Source organism: Populus euphratica, unplaced genomic scaffold, assembly GCF_000495115.2.
Source record: "Populus euphratica unplaced genomic scaffold, PopEup_1.0 scaffold9.1, whole genome shotgun sequence".
In the NCBI taxonomy this organism is placed as follows: domain Eukaryota; kingdom Viridiplantae; phylum Streptophyta; class Magnoliopsida; order Malpighiales; family Salicaceae; genus Populus; species Populus euphratica.
In genome coordinates this window covers 2,717,647-2,736,345 of record NW_011499857.1, presented here as the reverse complement: position 1 = coordinate 2,736,345, position 18,699 = coordinate 2,717,647, and the positions used below count along the sequence as shown (strand labels likewise).

The 18,699-nt window shown below is 32.2% G+C and overlaps 2 protein-coding genes across 3 annotated transcripts; one reads left to right on the top strand and one right to left on the bottom strand.

The window, feature by feature from the left end:
* Positions 1 to 6,150: 6,150 nt before the first annotated feature.
* On the top strand, positions 6,151 to 10,598 carry LOC105123816 (receptor-like cytosolic serine/threonine-protein kinase RBK1). 2 transcript variants are annotated; one of them, XM_011023555.1, is made up of 8 exons: positions 6,151 to 6,540; positions 6,896 to 7,354; positions 8,675 to 8,932; positions 9,053 to 9,207; positions 9,285 to 9,364; positions 9,482 to 9,617; positions 9,817 to 9,966; positions 10,259 to 10,598. In XM_011023555.1, the coding sequence occupies exons 1-8, from the start codon at positions 6,528 to 6,530 to the stop codon at positions 10,415 to 10,417; spliced, it is 1,410 nt and encodes a 469-aa protein (XP_011021857.1). In that variant the 5' UTR covers positions 6,151 to 6,527; the 3' UTR covers positions 10,418 to 10,598. The 2 variants fall into 2 exon arrangements, with proteins under 2 accessions (XP_011021857.1, XP_011021858.1); XM_011023556.1 differs by lacking the exon at positions 6,151 to 6,540 and adding an exon at positions 6,575 to 6,761.
* A 1,697-nt stretch (positions 10,599 to 12,295) lies between these two features.
* LOC105123815 (AP2-like ethylene-responsive transcription factor AIL6) lies at positions 12,296 to 17,188 on the bottom strand. Its single transcript, XM_011023554.1, has 10 exons — positions 16,772 to 17,188; positions 16,471 to 16,637; positions 15,475 to 16,012; positions 15,255 to 15,337; positions 14,123 to 14,131; positions 13,909 to 13,997; positions 13,722 to 13,795; positions 13,585 to 13,635; positions 13,404 to 13,480; positions 12,296 to 13,061 (listed from the first exon to the last, which is right to left on the bottom strand). The coding sequence occupies exons 2-10, from the start codon at positions 16,607 to 16,609 to the stop codon at positions 12,601 to 12,603; spliced, it is 1,521 nt and encodes a 506-aa protein (XP_011021856.1). The 5' UTR covers positions 16,610 to 16,637; positions 16,772 to 17,188; the 3' UTR covers positions 12,296 to 12,600.
* Positions 17,189 to 18,699: the final 1,511 nt, after the last annotated feature.

The window sequence follows — 18,699 nt, the reverse complement described above, 5'->3', positions numbered from 1 at the left end:
AAAAATAATTTAACAAACACCCAAAAAAAAAGAAGAAGACAATCTTGAAAAAAAAAAAAACATGTAAAACCTAAAAAAACAGAGAAAATAAAAAATAAAATGTGAGGAAAAATAAAAACAAACAAAAAAAGAAGAAGACGGTCTTGGGGGAGGGGGGGGGGGGCGAGGCAAAAAAAACAAAATTAAAAAAAATAAGGAAATCTATAATATTTTTTCCAAGCCTTTTAAAGTATTGCTCAATATGCAAATGTCTTGGATCATTTTTTTATTTTTTTTTACCTTAATGCATTAACAGTAGATATTAAACTTGACTTGGTTGATTTAATATAAAATTTAAGTCATAATTTTTGAAATGTTAATTTCTTCTTAATTGCAAAATACTACTGTTTTAAAAAAATTAAAAATCAACAAATTTTAATCACGGACTGGATAATGGATTAACAAGTTAGATGAACTAGATTAATTTAAAATTAATATTTTTTAAGGCATGACCTGGATAAGAAGGTGAGTCAACTAGATGTGGAGTCTAAGATGCCATAACAGGTTTAACAACCATGAATGAAACCTGCGAGTGCGTGCATGGTCAATTGCTTTGTTTCATAGTGTTAAGTCAGTAATAGACAATACTAACAAGAAATTAGTGGGGGCGGCTAAATTATTATACCCACATTCACATAAAACTATGTACTAAATAGTATATGTTTTTTTTATTTCTTTCTTTTAACAATTCATTTTTTTTACATATACTATTTTTTAATATTAATTTTTTTTGAAATCATGCTACATAATTTTTTAATTTTTTTATTAAGTTATATATTGGTCATTGATTTATTTATTTTTCTTGATTATAGCTCTAAATATTAGATATGTTGAGGGTATATTTTATAATTTATTTTTGTTTATTTTTTATGAATTTATTTCATTCTAGTAATTTAGTTTGCAAGTTTAATGGATTAACCTGGTTATTTATGTTATTTTTTATGGTTTTATTATTCAGTATTGACTTGATTTAAAATTAAATTTTGTAGTTTTTTATTTTTTTATAGAGTTACCTTAATTTTATTATTCGAGCTGTGATTTTGACAAAATAACTTTGATTAATCTAATTATTTTTTGGGTTATGTTTTAATTAAATATTTGTTTTTTAATTTTTTATTTAACATTGTATTTTTATTCTATTTTTTATAATCTTATCATCTAATTCAATGAATTAATAAGTTAATCCAGACTTACCAAATATTTCACTGTATCAATACTCTGAGAAAAAAATACCATCACAATATAAATATTTAAAGAACATGGTATCCAATATTTGTTATCCTTTGACTTCATAATTATTATTTTTTTTATTATAAACCATGTGAGAAACATTCAGATATTTGTTTATATTAAAAAAAATAGATATGGTACACGACTTAGTACGTGCTAGCTAATAATCTAGTAATGGTCCGAAATTTATCAGTTGCAACCATCCATCTATCTATCCAGAATAACTAACCCACAAAGTCATTGGGATCCCCTGCACATCATCAACTCTCTTGGGCATAGACATGGTTGGTGTCCCACCTCGAACACCAACTCCAGTTAACGAGATCGTTGCACATGTACTTACACAATCTTGTTGTGTCCGAATCCCTCCTTTGAGTACACAGGAAGAATAATTGTAGTTATTTTTTAAAGTATTTTTTATTTAAAAATATATTAAAATAATATTTTTATTTTTTAAATATTATTTTTAACAATAATATATTAAAATAATTAAAAATCAGAAAAAATATTAATTTTAAAATATAAAAACATAAAAATCATAAAAAAATATTAATTTTAAAATATAAAAACAAATAGGTTCTTTAACTGTTCTCTGGACTATCTTTGAAAAGTCTACGAGAAGGGCCTTACTTATTTCAAACCTGGTCTGAAATACTAAAGCATAAGTTTGATGTTGTATTTATAACTGTTTTTGGATTTGTTTTAAAAATACATTTAATTTGAAAAGAAATTAAATTAATATTTTTATGGTAATATGAAAAATAAAAAACAAATAATTTTAGTATACTTTTAAGTAAAAGATATTATGTAAGAAAATACCAAACGCACACCAAAGAAGAGAGAGACACCTTGAATCTGGTACTGTGTGTAGGGGGGAACATCTTCTATTCGTCTTCTTCGCTCCATTAGTTTATGTGCGCCAGAGAATTCAGTTAGACGCACTTGTCTAACTGAAGTGACATTGGTGAGGTTGGTGGGTTTGGGTTTATGAAAATTACGTCATCTAAACAAGATTTTCAAGACTAAAAGTCCATTAACAAGGATTAGTTCACCCACTAGTCATGACCTCTCCCACTACTTAGCAATTGTTTTTAGTACTTTTGTCACGCTTCCGACAGTGACTTTCTCGATATGACAAGCATCTTCTTCTTTACCGCTTTCCATCCTTTTTTTCAGTATTACTTTTTTTTCCCTTACATTTTATAAGTATTTTTAAAAAAATTATTTTTTTAACTCCATCCATATATATATTTATTTATTTTTTTTTTCAAGGTTTTCAAGAGTCAATAATGCTGAACCAACCTCCTAAAATATTTTTCCACCGAGGGAAATAATAGGTTTCTGTCTGTTTCTTATAAAAGAATTTGTTTCCAGAAAAGATTTTTCATGAAAAAATAACAAGAATTAATTAGTTGCCAGTCATGTGATTCTATGAGACAAAGATAGTCTTGTAAAGTATTTTTTATTTTAAAAATCATAAGTTATTTATCTTTATTTTTTTTAATCATAAGAAATTCTTTATTAACTTATTGTTTTAGGTGAACTAAATACTAATAAATAAATAAAATATATTTAAAATACACATTTTACTTGAAGCATAATTATCGAACTTGACATGGGGTTGACATGGTTAAGAAGTCAGGTTCCAGATTACACTGATTTACCCGGATCAACTCAAATCAATATAAAAAAAATTTAAAATTATATTTAAAATTTCAATATTTTTTATGAAAAAATTAAAAATAATTCATGTAAATATATGTTATGTTATAAATAATAAAGTTTAAAATATTATTGTAAAATATTTTTTATTCTACTTTGAAAAAATATTATATGAGCATACTATTTTTTTAAGTTGAAGTTCTTAATTCAATTTTTTTTTATCTCACATTAAAAAAATATAATTTTTTTCTTGTAAACATATAATACATATATTAACACATTTCAAATTTCATATTAAAAAAATATTTTTTTTTAAGTTGAAGTTCTTAATTCAATTTTTTTTTAGCTCACATTAAAAAAATATAATTTTTTTCTTGTAAACATATAATACATATATTAAAACATTTCAAATTTCATATTAAAAAAATATTTTTTTTTATGAATATAAAGTATACATGCTAAAAAATTTTAAATTCCATGTTGAAAAAATAAAATATTCTTCTAATATTTATATAATAAATTTTAAAAAGGACTAATATTCAACTAAAAAATATAAAAAAATATTTATGATTATAAAAAAAATATTTTAAAAAATAACAAATTTCAATTGAGTTTTGAGGACCAATATTCAACTAAAAAATATTTATGATTAGAAAAAAAATATTTAAAAAAATAACAAATTTCAATTGAGTTTTGATGAATCACTTGAATCAAGTCAACTCAATGAATTAATCCGATTTACTATATCCTTGCTCATCTCAGCCTTTTCTGAGCTCATCCGAGTCCAATAACCATGACTTGAAATTCAAAATACCTTTTTGAAATCACACTCGAAGGACTTGCGAGGCATTGTTTTAAAACCAGAATTGACTTGTTAATTCGAGCCTAATCCAGTTTTAACTGGACCACCAATCCATTAATTTTTTAAATATGCTCGTGCTTAGGAATTAGGACTGACTCTCTTTTGAATAATCGAACTCGCAACTTCTTCTCGAAGAGGAAGTGGGACAGCTATACGAAGATGTGTTGAGGATGATGATGTTGTTAGCCTGCCTTTAAGCCCACCAGAACCTCTCGAGATGCAATTTAATAACGACTTTTAAGCATTATGTCTCCGAGCTTGTTTTGAAGCTGGCCGTCCTATTTTCACTGTAGGTGGAAGACAGACATTTTCACATGTGAAGACACTGTGGATTTTCATCGTCCGAAGTAATCATAAATCAAACTGTTAATATGTGTCGGGAATTGAGTGCTCGACACTGAGAGTGAGAAGGAAAAGGTAAAAACCAGCATACCAGCTTGCATAATTTGATAGCTTTGGGGACCAGATTAATGATACTTCCATGGCAGTCCCCATTATCGAGGTTCCCAGATGTCCAAAAACCGGGAGATCTATGCAGTCCTCATGTTATTACTATTACATGGACTCGGATGGGTTGTTAGTTCAATTAGTAAAAAAAATATCAATATAATTGAACATATTTGATTTAATTAGTTTTTTAATAACCCGGTTAAACTTGATCGATACTTTTTTTTTTTAATTTAATATTTTTTTTTCGTTTTTTTTCTGACCTTTTTTTTTTCAATAACCAATAGATCTCGAACCAGTCAAAGGATTCAAAAATGTATTCCCCATTGTTATTCTTCTATCCTTCATGTCAGAAAGTTTTTATTCTAAATCCCTCATCGTTGACCATTTTGAGCATAGCTTTGAAAACTGGTTTAATTAACGGGTTGATTTAGAATTCAGCTAACTTGGAACTAAAACAAGATTAGGTTGAAAAAAATAAGAAAAGAAAAAATATGGTATGATTCAGCTAACCTAGCAGTTGACCCGACTGATCCGCTTAAGAACCGGTTACAAATCAGTTGGTTTTTTTATTTTTTATTAAAATAATATCATTAAATCCATTGGTTTTTTTATTTTTTATTAAAATAATATCATTTTAATTTTAAAAAATAAAATTTAATCCAGCCAACTAGATCAAAATCTAATAACCCGGTTAAAATCCACAACCCAAACCGTGAAAAAACCAGATGTTAAAATTATGATTTTGAGTCCACCTATACAGGAGGGTTCTACAAAAACTAATTAATGCATTTTGTTTTAATAATTATAATTTTAATAATTTTCCTTATAAAGAGGACAGGGTATCAAAAATCATGCCCTATACTAGTCTCGGTGAATCCTATACAGTCGATATTTTACACTGTGAAAAAAGATAGCATTTTCAGTTGAATAATGCCATTTCTTTTTAAATACTGTAATTGATATAAAAATATACTTAGATTTTTCTTATTATAATATTTTATTATATTTAAAGATTATATGAAAAACAAGAAAATATAAAATCACTCGAAAAATAATTTGGTTTTAGTTAATGAAGTAATCTAATATAAAAATACAGCTTAAAATAATTTTTCATTATACTTAAATATCCTCGTGAAAAAAACAGGAAAATACAGTGAACCTTTTATTTTTTATTTATTTATTTTTGTATAGTAATTTTTTAATTTTTTAAAATTAATATGGATGTTTGAGCCAATTTACGTATACATATAATGAATTTTTTTATTTTTTTAAATTAACACGGAGCAAACCCCTTGATCCTAAATTCTTACTACTTGGTCATCACCTAGATGGTTGCAGTGAACCTTTTATTACATGTACGAGTTGGTGGGTTCGTAATTGTCCCTTCCTCCCCCACTCCATCTCTCCTCTACCCTTTCGCTTTTTAAAGCGTCTGTCACGGCAAAAATCGCGAGCCCTAAAACCCAGAAGGCCGAGATTTCATCAACGGTGTATTAATGAAATTAAAAGGTTAACTCTATTTTGCTCCTTGTAGACTGATCAATGTTCCATTTCTATCCCCATTGTTAAACTTTTTCAAACTTTATGCACATAGATTTCTTTCCTCTCTTATAAATCTTACCCGTATAAATTTCTTTCCTCTCTAGCACTCATAAATGCTATAATATCTTTTAAATCTAAAAAGATCAGAATAAAAAAGTGGGTTATTTTGATAAATTTTAAGTAAAAAACACTTTTAAAAATAATTATTGCTACAATACTAAATAAGATTTTAATTAACAAGTCTCTCCGTTAGAGTGTAGAGTGAGTTAATAATTATCATCGTTAGCTATTATACATTAAATCACAAGTTCCCAACAAAATTATTGAGTCTCGTTTTAAACTAGAAGGGTCATAGAGGACCGAAATGGGGCATTTATGAATCTATAGGGATAGAAATGAAGTTTGATCCCAAAATGAAAATTGAAATGGAAAGAGATTAACCCGACAGCAAGTGGTATAAATATAGGATTACATATCTTCCAATCACCTTAAAGCTCGGGGCTGTCTACCTTCTCTCCTCCCCAGGAATAACCACCTCTCAAAGATATACCATTATTCTTTCGAAGCCATTGTCTCTCTGTATCTTGCCTGTATTTCTTTCAATAACCGAAACATGTAGTCAAGTTTCTTGGATTCTGTAGTTTCTCATTTCTGGGTAATTTACAGCTAGGAATTGATTGAAGGACCCTTTTCTTTTGGTTCTTTTCAGTTGAGGCTAGAAATCCAGAAATCATAGTGCTTGATGGCTTTGGAAGGTGAGCTCTTCTCATTTTCCTAGGAATTTCTCTTTTTGTAATTCTGTTTCTTTGGTTGTGGAGACAATGAAGGTGAGAAACGAATAATGCTAGCTTTATTCGTTTCGGGCTTTTGCCTTTCAATACCAAAAAGCAAGCTTTTATTCTCTATCTCTCTCTTCCTGCCTTTCTTTTCTTCTTCCCCGTCTGTTTTAACAGGAACCAAACAAAAGGGGTCAAAGGTTTTTGTTTTCTTTTTTAAATTTAATGTTCTTGTATGTTGGCTTTTCCATTTCCTTCTGTTTCTCATTAGTTACAAAGACAGGGTTCCTCTTCTGAAAAAAAGTTGTTTCATTTTGTTCATATAATGAGCCAGGGAGTGAAACCGAAGAAAGCCCAGAAATGGAAACAAATGATGACATAACCAAGAAGACAGAGCCCCCCATCCTTGAAGACGCTTCACCAAGATGTGTATTGGAGATTCCTATTTCAGGTACGGACTCTGATCACAGCAGCAGCAGCAGCAGCAGTTGCAGCTCAGGTTCAACGGAGAAATTAGTCTCTGAAAGAACGGGGATCATACGAGAGAGCAATGGTATTCAATGGAAACATATACTTGATTCATTTAAGAAGAAATCAGTGAGGAGGTTTTCAGTGATTCCATTGATTTCAACGTACGAAACTATTGCCAGGAAGAACTTGAGAAGGAAATTGGCAAGAATCCAACATTCTGCTGATGTCTTTATTGATTGTGAGGGCATTATGGCGCCTAAACCTTCATGGAGGAATTTTGATTATCTAGAGCTTGAGGCTGCTACTGATAATTTCAGCTCTGGTGAGCCCTTTTGTGGTATTTTCAATTTTTCTCATACGCATACATATCTGGCTGCCTACATAATTTTCTTTTCTTTGTCGCTACAGTGCCACAACTTTCATACCAGGCTTAATTGTGCTTCCAATTTCCACTAGTTGAAACATAATCGTAGCCCCTTTAAAGAACTTTTTCTTGTTTTTGGAGGTTGCTTTCTTATTTTAGAGACATAAATTTCAGAATTTATCTAATGGGCCAAGGTTTAAGAGTCAGACTTGAGATCATATTTGACAGGAATGGCATTTTGCCCCCTAAATAATGTGATATCTTGAACTTGTCCCTTCTATTAGGATTTCATCGAGAAATTGATAGAAATGCCCTTAAAAATCACCTCAATTCCTCTCTTTTCTCTGTTAGTAAACATGTTTTCCTTGATTGGTTGAGGAAAGGATAGGAATTGGGAATGTTTTTTTTCAGATTTTTCCGTTGATTTCTCATCGGAAATCTAACGGAAGGGATATATTCAAGAAGTCATAGTGTTTGGGGGGGAATCAGATATTTTTGTAGTTCGGTGGGGTATTTGTTTTTTTGCTCAAATTTAGGGGATATTTTACAATTTAGCCTAAAAACAAACTAAAGGTTACAATCCATTGATTTTCTTTATTGAATGGTATAATTGAAAGTGATGGAAAATATAAGTACTTGCTGGTAAATTCAAAAACAGAAAACAAAAGGATGGTTTACACGTTCGAATTTTTGAACGAGATAGCCTCCAACCTCGAACAGTCAATAACGCCTGTGGCTGAGGAAAATGATGGTGGGACCGAACTTCTTGACCTTTCACCTAGCATTAAAATCAAGGCAGCCAATTACTTTCTTTACAATATACTAGATGACTACGGCAATAAGAGTCAGCGTTTTAGGGAGGCTGGCTGGGAGGGAGTTTTGGATGGCCACGCACATATGAATATAGCTCGCAGATGTTTTCTACAGCTTTTCTTATTAGTTGCAGACCATCCCAGTTTAGGAACTTAGAAATTTAAGAAATAAATCCAGTAGTGATTGACACATTAAGCTGATTTTTACGTGTCCAAATCCACGTTGATGAACATTGACGTTGTGTAAATGACTAGTTGATGAATCATAAGTCTAAATTTCAGGTTTAAAAATCATCAGATCCTGGAAAGGATTGTGAATCATTTATAGCTTGCCAGCAACTTAAAAATGTTAGTAAAAATCTTGATGCATATAGGATCGGAGTCTGTATGCAGGGGATTTCTTGATATCGAAATCAACATCATTGAATAATTCTTAAGATTCTAATTATCCATCAAATATTCACAGAGAATTTGATCGGGGAAGGAGGTCATGCAAAAGTGTACAAGGGATGCTTATCTGACGGTCAGGTTGTCGCTGTAAAGAAGCTCATGAAAACTGAGAAGCAGGAAGAGGACAGAGTTGGTGATTTCTTATCAGAGCTTGGGATTATTGCACATATAAATCACCCAAATGCAGCTAGATTGCTTGGTTTCAGCATTGATAGTGGTCTGCATCTTGTCCTTGAATTTTTACCACATGGCAGCCTTGCGTCAGTGCTCCACGGTGCCGTCTCTGACTCTATTCTTAACAAAATTCTGTGCATTTGTGACCATCAAGTTGCTGGATTTACTAGCATCTAATTTTAATTATCGCATTCTTATAAGGAGAGATTCAGCATTTCAGGTGGATCAGATTGTCTAGAATGGAAGAAAAGGTTTAAGGTGGCTTTAGGAATAGCAGAAGGACTTCAGTATCTCCATCATGATTGCCCAAGGCGCATTATCCATAGAGACATCAAGGCCTCGAACATATTGCTCAACGCAAATTTTGAAGCTCAGGTGCATTTTCAATTCAGCATTTATTGTAATTCCATCTCCATCTTTTCTTGTAGGGAATGATTTGGTTTGTTCCTCAGATTTCTGATTTTGGATTGGCAAAGTGGCTTCCAGAAAACTGGATTCACCATATTGTCTTCCCTATCGAAGGCACATTCGGGTGAGGCGTTTGCAACCACTCCATTAATTTATTGCCAGCATTCTAATCCATTTCACAAATTAAGTTTAATATACATACATATATTCTGTCCTTTTAAACTAGAAAACTAAATTTCAGATACTTGGCTCCTGAATACTTTATGCATGGGATTGTTGATGAGAAGACCGATGTGTTTGCTTATGGGGTTCTGTTACTTGAGATCATAACAGGTCGCCGTGCTGTTGATTCAAGTAGACAGAGCCTTGTGATGTGGGTAAGATCCACTCATGCAGAGTCCCTTGTGTTTAATATATATATCCCCGTGTCAAATTATCCTTGCACTGGCAGTTTTTTATGACCATTTCTAATCATTTTGCCTTGACTTCATATATTTTCTATCACAGAACTGTTAAAACCACTAGTATTTTCAAGAAAGCTTTGACAACATGTATAAATGTGTATTTTATGCACAGGCAAAACCATTGTTGGAGGCAAATAATGCTAAAGAACTAGCTGATCCCAGGCTGGGAGATGATTATGATCCCATTGAAATGAAGCATGCCATGTTTACGGCTTTGATGTGCATTCACCACTTGCCCAATACACGTCCGCAAATGATCAGAGTATGAAATCTGCTTTATATCCAGTCTTACATATATACATACATAATATGTGTGTGTGTGTGAGTGTGTGTATATCAGAGTATGAAATCTGCTTTATATCCAGTTTTATAAATCCAGTCTTATATATATACATACATAGTGTGTGTGTGTGTGTAATCATACAAAATTTAGGAATTAGCTAGAAATATTATTCTACACTTCCTTTACTTACATCCATGTGAGAAGAGAAGTTCCTACACTAGACCCCTCCAAGATTTATACATGTTTCTGAAACAAATATCGGAAAGTTCAGGTGGTGCAGCTCTTGAGGGGCGAGGAAGCACCCGTGGAGTTCAAGCAGAAGACGAATGCAGGGAGGGCGGTCCTTCTGGATGGCTGTGACCTGCAAGATTATACTTGCACTACTTACCTCAAAGATCTCAATCGTCATCTGCAACTTGTGATGGAGTGATGCTGGTTTAGTAACTTTCAAGCCATTGTTACTTGTGCTGCCGCCGATTCTCGGCTGTTCTATGCGAAGGCAAATGTCTAAATGCCCTTCTTTGTGTGAGTGAAAAAATCAATATTTTCACTTCGTACTCTCTCTGTACAGGTTCTAATTAAATCCCAAATGGATGCTTCGTGTTTGGCATGAGTTTATGGAGGCCTAGAAATAATAACCACTTCCCGTACCTATTTATATGCTAAAAAAAAATAAAAATCTATACCTTTAAAATATAAAATACATGGAGATATAACATTAAATTTTTTATTTTATTTTTTTTTCGTTCTGATAATAATAATTAAACACTATCTTTGATTAGAAACAAGGTATCCATGACGGATTCAAGGGATTCTTGAAAATTCTAATTTGATTTATTTATTTATAATTCTAGAAATGCTTCAGATTATGGTTTAAAATAATTTTTACTCAAAAATATATTAAAATAATAGTTTATTATTAATTTGAAAAAATTACTTTTAACATCAAAATAATCAATTTAAAATAAATTAAACTTTTAAAAAACATGATTTCGACACAAACATATTCTTTTCGATTCCTTATTATTCATTGCTTGCTCTCGTGGCTGTAAGATTGGCAACGTCACTCGACCAATATATACAAGGCTTAGTGAATGTTAAGGATAATGGCTCCCTCGAAAGAGAAACAAGCCCGTATGTATGTATGTATGTATGTATGTATGTATGTATGTATGTATGTATGTATGTATGTATGTATGTATGTATGTATGTATGTATGTATGTATGTATGTATGTATAACGAAAACCATTTAATATCCCACCAGCCTAGCATTACGTAAATTCTGTACTCTCATCTGAATTTAGCGAATGAGAAGATACTCAACAGGCTTACGAAGGAATTTGTGGAACCATCTTCAAGAAATTATAGATAGTTTTTCAATTAATTTCCTGAAAACATTTCCCAAAATATACATTTAAGGATATGTATGAAAATTATTTTCAACTCAAGGCTTTTCTTTTATCTTTTTTTTTTCATTATCTCAAATCTTTATTTTTCCTGCCAACTCTTTTTTATTGGATCATTTTGATTTTTTTCTTAACAAATATATTTTGATTTGTAAAATCAACTCTCATTATATAATTAAATGATATTTAAAATAATTAAAACTTGCGGTAATACAACACGAAAAAAATACAATTGTTATTGTTTACAATGGTTACCTACTGTATTTTTTTAAGTTGTTTTTCACCTAACTTTACTTTCATATTAAATTAATTTAAAATCATATTGATATTTTATTTTAATTGGTCATATATAAAGTTTTCACAAAGTTAATCATAGATTCCGATATTAAATTACTATTAAATTTTATTTTGTTAATCAAATTAATTAAAAATTTTAAAATCTACTTTTAATTTAAAAAAAATATTTATTTTTTTTAAAAATTAACATCTTTATATAATGACACAACATCTAGCATACATATATTTATAAACACATACATCTATTTATAAACTCGGTTAAAACTATATTTTTTTAAAAAATAAAATAATTTTTTAATATATTTACTAACACACTATATTAACGCATAAATTGCAAGTTTGGCGTCCCATTGACAGTGATAGCCAATGACGGTCGTCAGTTTGACATAACAGGGCTCGAAGGATTCTATGGTTAAGGTTGAAGATTTGACTTTAGACTAACAGTACAAGTCAATGACCAAGCTGAGGCCACAAACAAAGGGCTGCCAAAAAATTCCGAGTGTTAAAAGAGACAACCTCCTGAAGTGATATGGGCATTTAGAACGACAACAAAACAACATAAATGAGCGGCGGCGGGAGCGGGAGCTCGTAAAGTTGGAGAATATTCAAAACCTTCCCACAACCAGATGGATCTCCTTCATCATTAATGAAACAGGTCTTATCTAACACCCACTTAAAACAGTCGCATACAAAATCCAGCATCCTGCCATAACTAGTACTATATTAAACCAAAAAAAAAACCTCCTATACCTTTACCAGTCCAGCACCAAAAGTTGAAGTAAACATTAGGGTAAGGTGGGTCAGCTAAAGTTTTCAGCTAGCAAGCTATAGCTAGAAGCTCCACCTAGAAGTGAAGGTTTGTTGCTACAGCATGTTAGCTGAATTCCTGATGTCAAAACTGCGATTTGGTCAATAAGTTTGGTGAGGCCATGCAAAATACTCAGCTGTTTGCGGCAAAGTAGTCATTGCAGTTGCCATGGATGAGGTGGGACCGGAGGAGTCACTTGCTGCGAAGTTGTTGGTGGTTTGGAGGTGGTGGACGAGGTTGTGATGATAAAGCGCCGTGGAAGCATCAAATGTAATACCACATGGGGCTGCAGTAGAAGCTGGCTGGATAGCAGCAAAACTGATGTTGTTGTTGGTGCTATAGCTGTTGCACCGCGGCTGGGGCTGGTGGTTGTCGCTTACATTTGGTTTATGCTCGGCATCTAGTGATGTCTTTAAGCGCTTCGCTGCTCCACCAACTGGAAGAGCACTCTTCATGATAGCTTCAACATTATATCGGTTCATCTCGAAATTAGTCACAGCATTAAGACCCCTAAACTTTATGGCAGCTATATCATACGCCTCAGCTGCTTCCTCTTCTGTGGCTGTTGCCATTTGAAAGATCAGGTGACTCATATTAATTCAGGAAAAAACTTTCTTACCATACAATCTCATAGTTAACAAAGCATATTGACAGCATAGAGTTAACTAGGTTTAGAAAATCAGATACGTTCATGTTTCTGCCCTTGTGGAAATGCAAAAAGATACTTCGTAGACTACATTAAATATAATACAATAATTGTGTATGCAATCAATTGTTTCTGCGAGCAGTAGGGAGCAAAGAATCTTGCTCATGCTTATGATCAATTACAATAAACTCATGCTGAAAATTTTGAAACAAGAGTATGATGACCATCAATTTACTTGGGAGAAGAATTAACCCTCACCAAATGTTCCAAGGTAGAGATCCTTGTTTCCAGCTACACGGCCTATCCTTGCTTGCCAACGACCCTGTTGATGATGCCTGCAAAACATATATGATATATAAGCAGATGCTGCCGCTGGCTTGTATATGATGCAAGCTAGCATTATGAGATCAAGAAAAAGAATTTTCTATTAGACTGAAACCTTGTGACACCCCTGTAAATAGAGGCTCCACGTGAAAAACCACTACTACTCCTGCAAAAACAAGGATAATTTTTGTTGACAATCTGCAGGTACATCAAAAAGAAGAAGGAAGAAACCAGGGTTGGATTTTGGCATACCTCCTCAATGAGGCAATGAATTCTTGCTTGGACACGTACTTCATATCCTCCAGTTCTTTAGTATAATTCGAAACCTGCCAGCCACAGACATGTCAATTTGCTAATAACTAAACAAGTTTACCCTACAGTCTATGTATATTCTCCGGCCGAGGAGAATGAATCAATAAATAGAAAGCATAAGCATTACAGGGCAATTGGTGGTTGCAGTTGGACCCCAGTATTTTAGAGCTGCCAAGTCATAAGCTCTTGCTGCCTTTTCTTCCTTATCATACCCACCTGATAAATTAAAAGAATAACGTACAGCAATCACTATGCCTGTTATTTCTGAAACCGTATAAATGAGTGCTAGAAAACAGCGGCTTGAAGATGAAAATAAATTAGAGAGGAGTTAATTAGCTTACCTAAGTATACTGTAGAGAACATATCGAAAGGTTCGGGTATAGTGGCAGCGACATAGCAGGATTCCACAGTTCATGCAAGAGGAGAAAAAAAAAAGTTCAAGGAAAGAATTTTAACGTGGGAAACCAAGCATAGTCAAAAGTTTCAGCGTGAGCTTCTTCATCCACGCAAGAAACAATTAAATAAAGCAAGAAGCATGTCTCTGCATGTGACTGTCTCTGCAGAAAGGGATCGTTACTGTTCTACATTAAGATTTTATTAATGGTCTAGCTAGCTACTAGTAGTTCGTTGTTTATCAAGTGTATGTTATACTTTCTTCATGTAGAATAAGTCCAACTCTGAATTTGAACACGCTCCAAGAATCAAAACCCCAAAAGGGTTAACTTCGAACTACAATTTCTAATTACTTGAAATCCAAAATAAAAATGCCTGACCCAACATTTTTCCCAAGGCACTCCCACTGTGTGATTGTGAATGAATGGATAGGCCGTGATACCAGACACCAGCTTTACTAAAAAGTGAAAGCGGCCAAAATTTTCATTGAAAAGAAAATGATGATATATTTCAAGTTGAGAAATTCTGGTGGTCTAGTCAAAACTAGACACTGAGCTGCTACTTGCTGTGCAGGTAGCTGTGAAAAAGAAAAGAAAAGAAAGCAAAAGTAAGAAAAAAAAGGCAGCTGCAAGGCATATTGATGTGTATAACGCCCGAGGCATGGTGAGTATGTGGACGTGGGTCGTGTCAAACAAACCTAACCTTGCAGCGGCTAGGGGACCCAGATGAGAGAAGAAAGAGAAAGTCCAAAAATTAACAAAATGGCGGCACATCTGATCAAATCAATCACATAATTGATAAAAAGAAACAAAAGTAACAGTTTGAACATTTTCCTTCCATTATATATATATAAATATATCAAACCCTCAGTCTATCCATCAGATTGTGGTCCACACCCAGTAAACTAAGGAAAACGGGTGTGGCTCCCCCTTGAAATCCGAATGGATGCAGTCCAAGTTTCTTTTCACTTCACTTCAACTCCTGATTCATGGTATAAAACCCAGGCCCTTTACAGGTACCGATACACGCACACACATATACACATATATATAGAGAGAGAGAGGTAGGGAGGGAGATGACCTTGACGCCCTTTTCTAGCCTGACCCTCTCTCCTACAGCTGTTATCCCATAGATGCGCTTCATATCTGCCTGTCCATCGATGTCTGCAACAGCAGGAAAACCAAAAAAATATTTCTCACATTAACGATTGAAAGAAAAGCATCTTAATGCTTCAAAGAAAGAAAAAAATAATAATCAATGAACGAAAAGAGATTAATGCTGAAATTTCATTGTTAATTACCTGGTAACTCCTCTGTAAATAGAAGTTCGCTGACCAAAGGTGTCAGCAATCTTTTTAGAGCAATCGTTGTCAGCAGAAGCAATAGCAAGCTTCTCTGTAGAGCCACCCTGATTATTGCTAGTATCATTATTCACCCTAAGTGACAAGGCCGCATTATTAGAGAACCCCAACTCGTTCCCAGTCGACTCAATACCACCAAGCTGTGTGGGAGCTATTGAAGCCGAGTCATCAACCTCTGAGCCTGAGTTAGTCGAAAAAGCTTGGAACCCAGCAATTGCTTTAAGATCTTGTTGCTCGTTGAAGTAAGCGGCTGCAGAGCCCTGATGATCATAGATGTGGGTCAGGGACGAGTCTTGGGTCTCTGTCTGGCTATTATCCGAATATCGAATATTAATAGATGATGAAGAGTCTCCAAGAAAATCCTCCAGTTTTGGGACTTGCTGGTGTTGAGATTCTGGGCCTATAAAGCTTGTCAGAATATTAGAGCTCTCCGCCATTGTTGTGGTCGTGACTTGTGATTCTTTGGGGTTTGCCCAGCCTACGCAGTAAACAATAGTAATCTTCATCAAGCTCTAACTATACACAAGGACGGCCTCTTGGGACTTGCTAAAAAAATATACATGTGCAACTACAACTAAACTAGTAGCTAACTCATAAACAAACAAAAATGAAAACTTCTTCCTCCCCATATTTCTAATCGTATGCTTTTTAACCAAGCAGAAAAAACCTACAAAATTAAAGATGGAACAGTATCAATTCACACACATTCTTGTTGAGTGCAGAAGTGAGCTTAAACGTAAATAGCAGACTACAACACAGCATATACAAGGAAACAAGAGATAATCAGTTATGGAGTGAATCTCTCTTATCCCTCTGCACTTTCCCAGCAACCAAACACAAGTTGAACATTTCCTCGTTATGATATCTGTATATGGATGAACTTTAAAAGATAAACAAATATGTACAAGGAAGAAAAAGGAAAAGGGTTATACGTACCATCAGCATAGAAGTTATCGAACAAGTAGTGAGGAGAGGCAGAAGAGGAGCTTTCATAAGACATGAACTGAGATTCAGATGACCTCAACATTTCAATTGGAGAGAGTGAAAAAGAAAGCCAGTTAGTAGCTGGTGCCATTATTAATTTCCTTCTCTCTCTCTTCTTTCTGGTTTGAAAAGCAAAACAAATAGTAATCCCTTTAAAACTCAAACAAACTCCACATAAAAAACATTTTTTTCTCAGGAAACAAACAAAAAGAAAACAACTTTACCCTAAGAAAAACCAAAACCGAAAATTTACCTCGTAACTGTTACTTGCTCAAAAACACCCACATCCCATGTCTGAAGGACGATAGTCACGAAGCTACTAGCTAAGCAAAATACCTACTAAAAAGAAAGTGCTTTAAACTCTATCGTTTTATCTTTATTTTTTGGTTTTCATCAAGAGATCGTTTAAACTAAAGTTTGATGAGCTCCAGATAGCTGGGGCTAGAAATACAATGCATGCAACAACCCAGTTTCTGTGATTTGGTGGTGTCTCTATATGGAGAAAACACAGAAAGAGAAGGGAAGAGGAGGAGGTGTCGACAGCAATCGCAGGTGGACATAAATAAAGGAAGAGCTGAGCGGTTTAAGGCTTTAAGCTGCCAACCGGCGTAAAACCAGAGAGGTGTTAGCTAGAGACAGGCAGACAGAGCTACTGCTTTTCTTTTTATATTTTTAACTTATGTGTGTAATAAACTAACATTAATAGTGGTCCGGAGATTTCAGCTACTAAGATTTTAGTACTTTTTGAGAAAAATGTGAGCCTAAATTTAGAAACATTAAAACTTTTTGTTATTGTTCTCTTCTGTAACGTTTTCTCGGTGTTTCGGACATGAGAAAATGTATTTGGATTATTTTTAAAAATATTTTATATTTAAAAAATATTTTCAAAACATAATGTCAAACACGTCCTGAAAAATATATATAAAAAAATAATTTTTTAGTTTTTAAAAAGATAAAAATTAACTTTAAAATTATCTCCATCTCTCTAATTAAATATATTTATATTATTTCTGTATTTATACTTTATGTCCTGAAATATTTATCAAATATAATTTTAATTTAAATATTAAAAGAAATGGATAAGATACCATCAAAATATTTAGCTGGAGGAAGGATCATCGTTGTATTTTCATTTTAGACAATAATTTGGTATCGTGGTTAAGTGATTGACCATGCTAGTGGATATTCAGTTGTAATTTTTTGTTTAGTATTTTTAAATTTTTAATGTATTGATGTTGAATAAATTAATTTTTTATTATTATTTTAATATATTTTGAAAAAAACATTTTAAAAAATAATTATTATTATAGTATAGTATAAAACACATTATTAAATATCGATTTCTTTAGTTATCTAACATATTTTATTAGATGATATGTAACATTAGTTAGATATGATCTAATTTAGTTATCTATATATTTTATTAGATCTCACTTCTTGATATCTTTAAACCATAAACACCAGTAAAGCAGTTCACAAACATATATATATATATTAAAAAATATGTTTTAATTTACCATCATTACATGCGATATATACCTAGTTAAATTACAAAGTGAAATACTAAAAATATTGACTTTTTTTACATGAAAAAAATATTAATAACATCATCCGTTTGAAAAATCGGCTAGACCATGAGTACAACCTCAAAACTAAATAGATATTTAATATGAATTGTTGGTTTTGCATTTTTAATTGTGTTTATATATGTTTCAAAATGCATTGAAGTTTTAAAAAATAAAAATAGTATTTTTTAATGATTTTAACATGTTAATATAAAAAATTAAAAAATTATTTTAATATATTTCAAAACAAAAAATATTTTTGAAAAACATATTTCACTGTAACACTAAACACACAGTTGGACAGCCGATCACTAATTGAAGTAGTCAAATGCTCTTCAAGAACCCCACTATGCTCAATAAAATAATAATAAAATTGTTGTTGTTCAAAATTAGATGAATAATTTTGAAGTTAGGATTTATGATAATTTATTAAAATATTTTACATTAATTTAATGTAAAAAATATATCTTTAAAATTATATAAAATATAATGATTTAACCTTGATTAATATAGAAACTCATTTAATAATACCTTTATTATATATATATATATATAAAAAAAAAATCCTCAGATCTTGCGGTGGAGAATTTTCGGCTATGCAGTGAAGAAATTTTGT

Bases quoted from the DNA above. Each gene is read 5' to 3' on its own strand.
- LOC105123816 (XM_011023555.1), top strand. The intron at 9,208-9,284 runs GTGCATTTTCAA...TTTGTTCCTCAG, and splicing joins ACGCAAATTTTGAAGCTCAG to ATTTCTGATTTTGGATTGGC. The intron at 9,365-9,481 runs GTGAGGCGTTTG...ACTAAATTTCAG, and splicing joins CCTATCGAAGGCACATTCGG to ATACTTGGCTCCTGAATACT.
- LOC105123815 (XM_011023554.1), bottom strand. From the start codon at position 16,609: ATGGCACCAGCTACTAACTGGCTTTCTTTTTCACTCTCTCCAATTGAA. The intron at 15,338-15,474 runs GTAATTAACAAT...CTGCTGTTGCAG, and splicing joins ATTTACAGAGGAGTTACCAG to ACATCGATGGACAGGCAGAT. The intron at 13,062-13,403 runs GTGAGGGTTAAT...AAATGGCAACAG, and splicing joins TCTCTACCTTGGAACATTTG to CCACAGAAGAGGAAGCAGCT.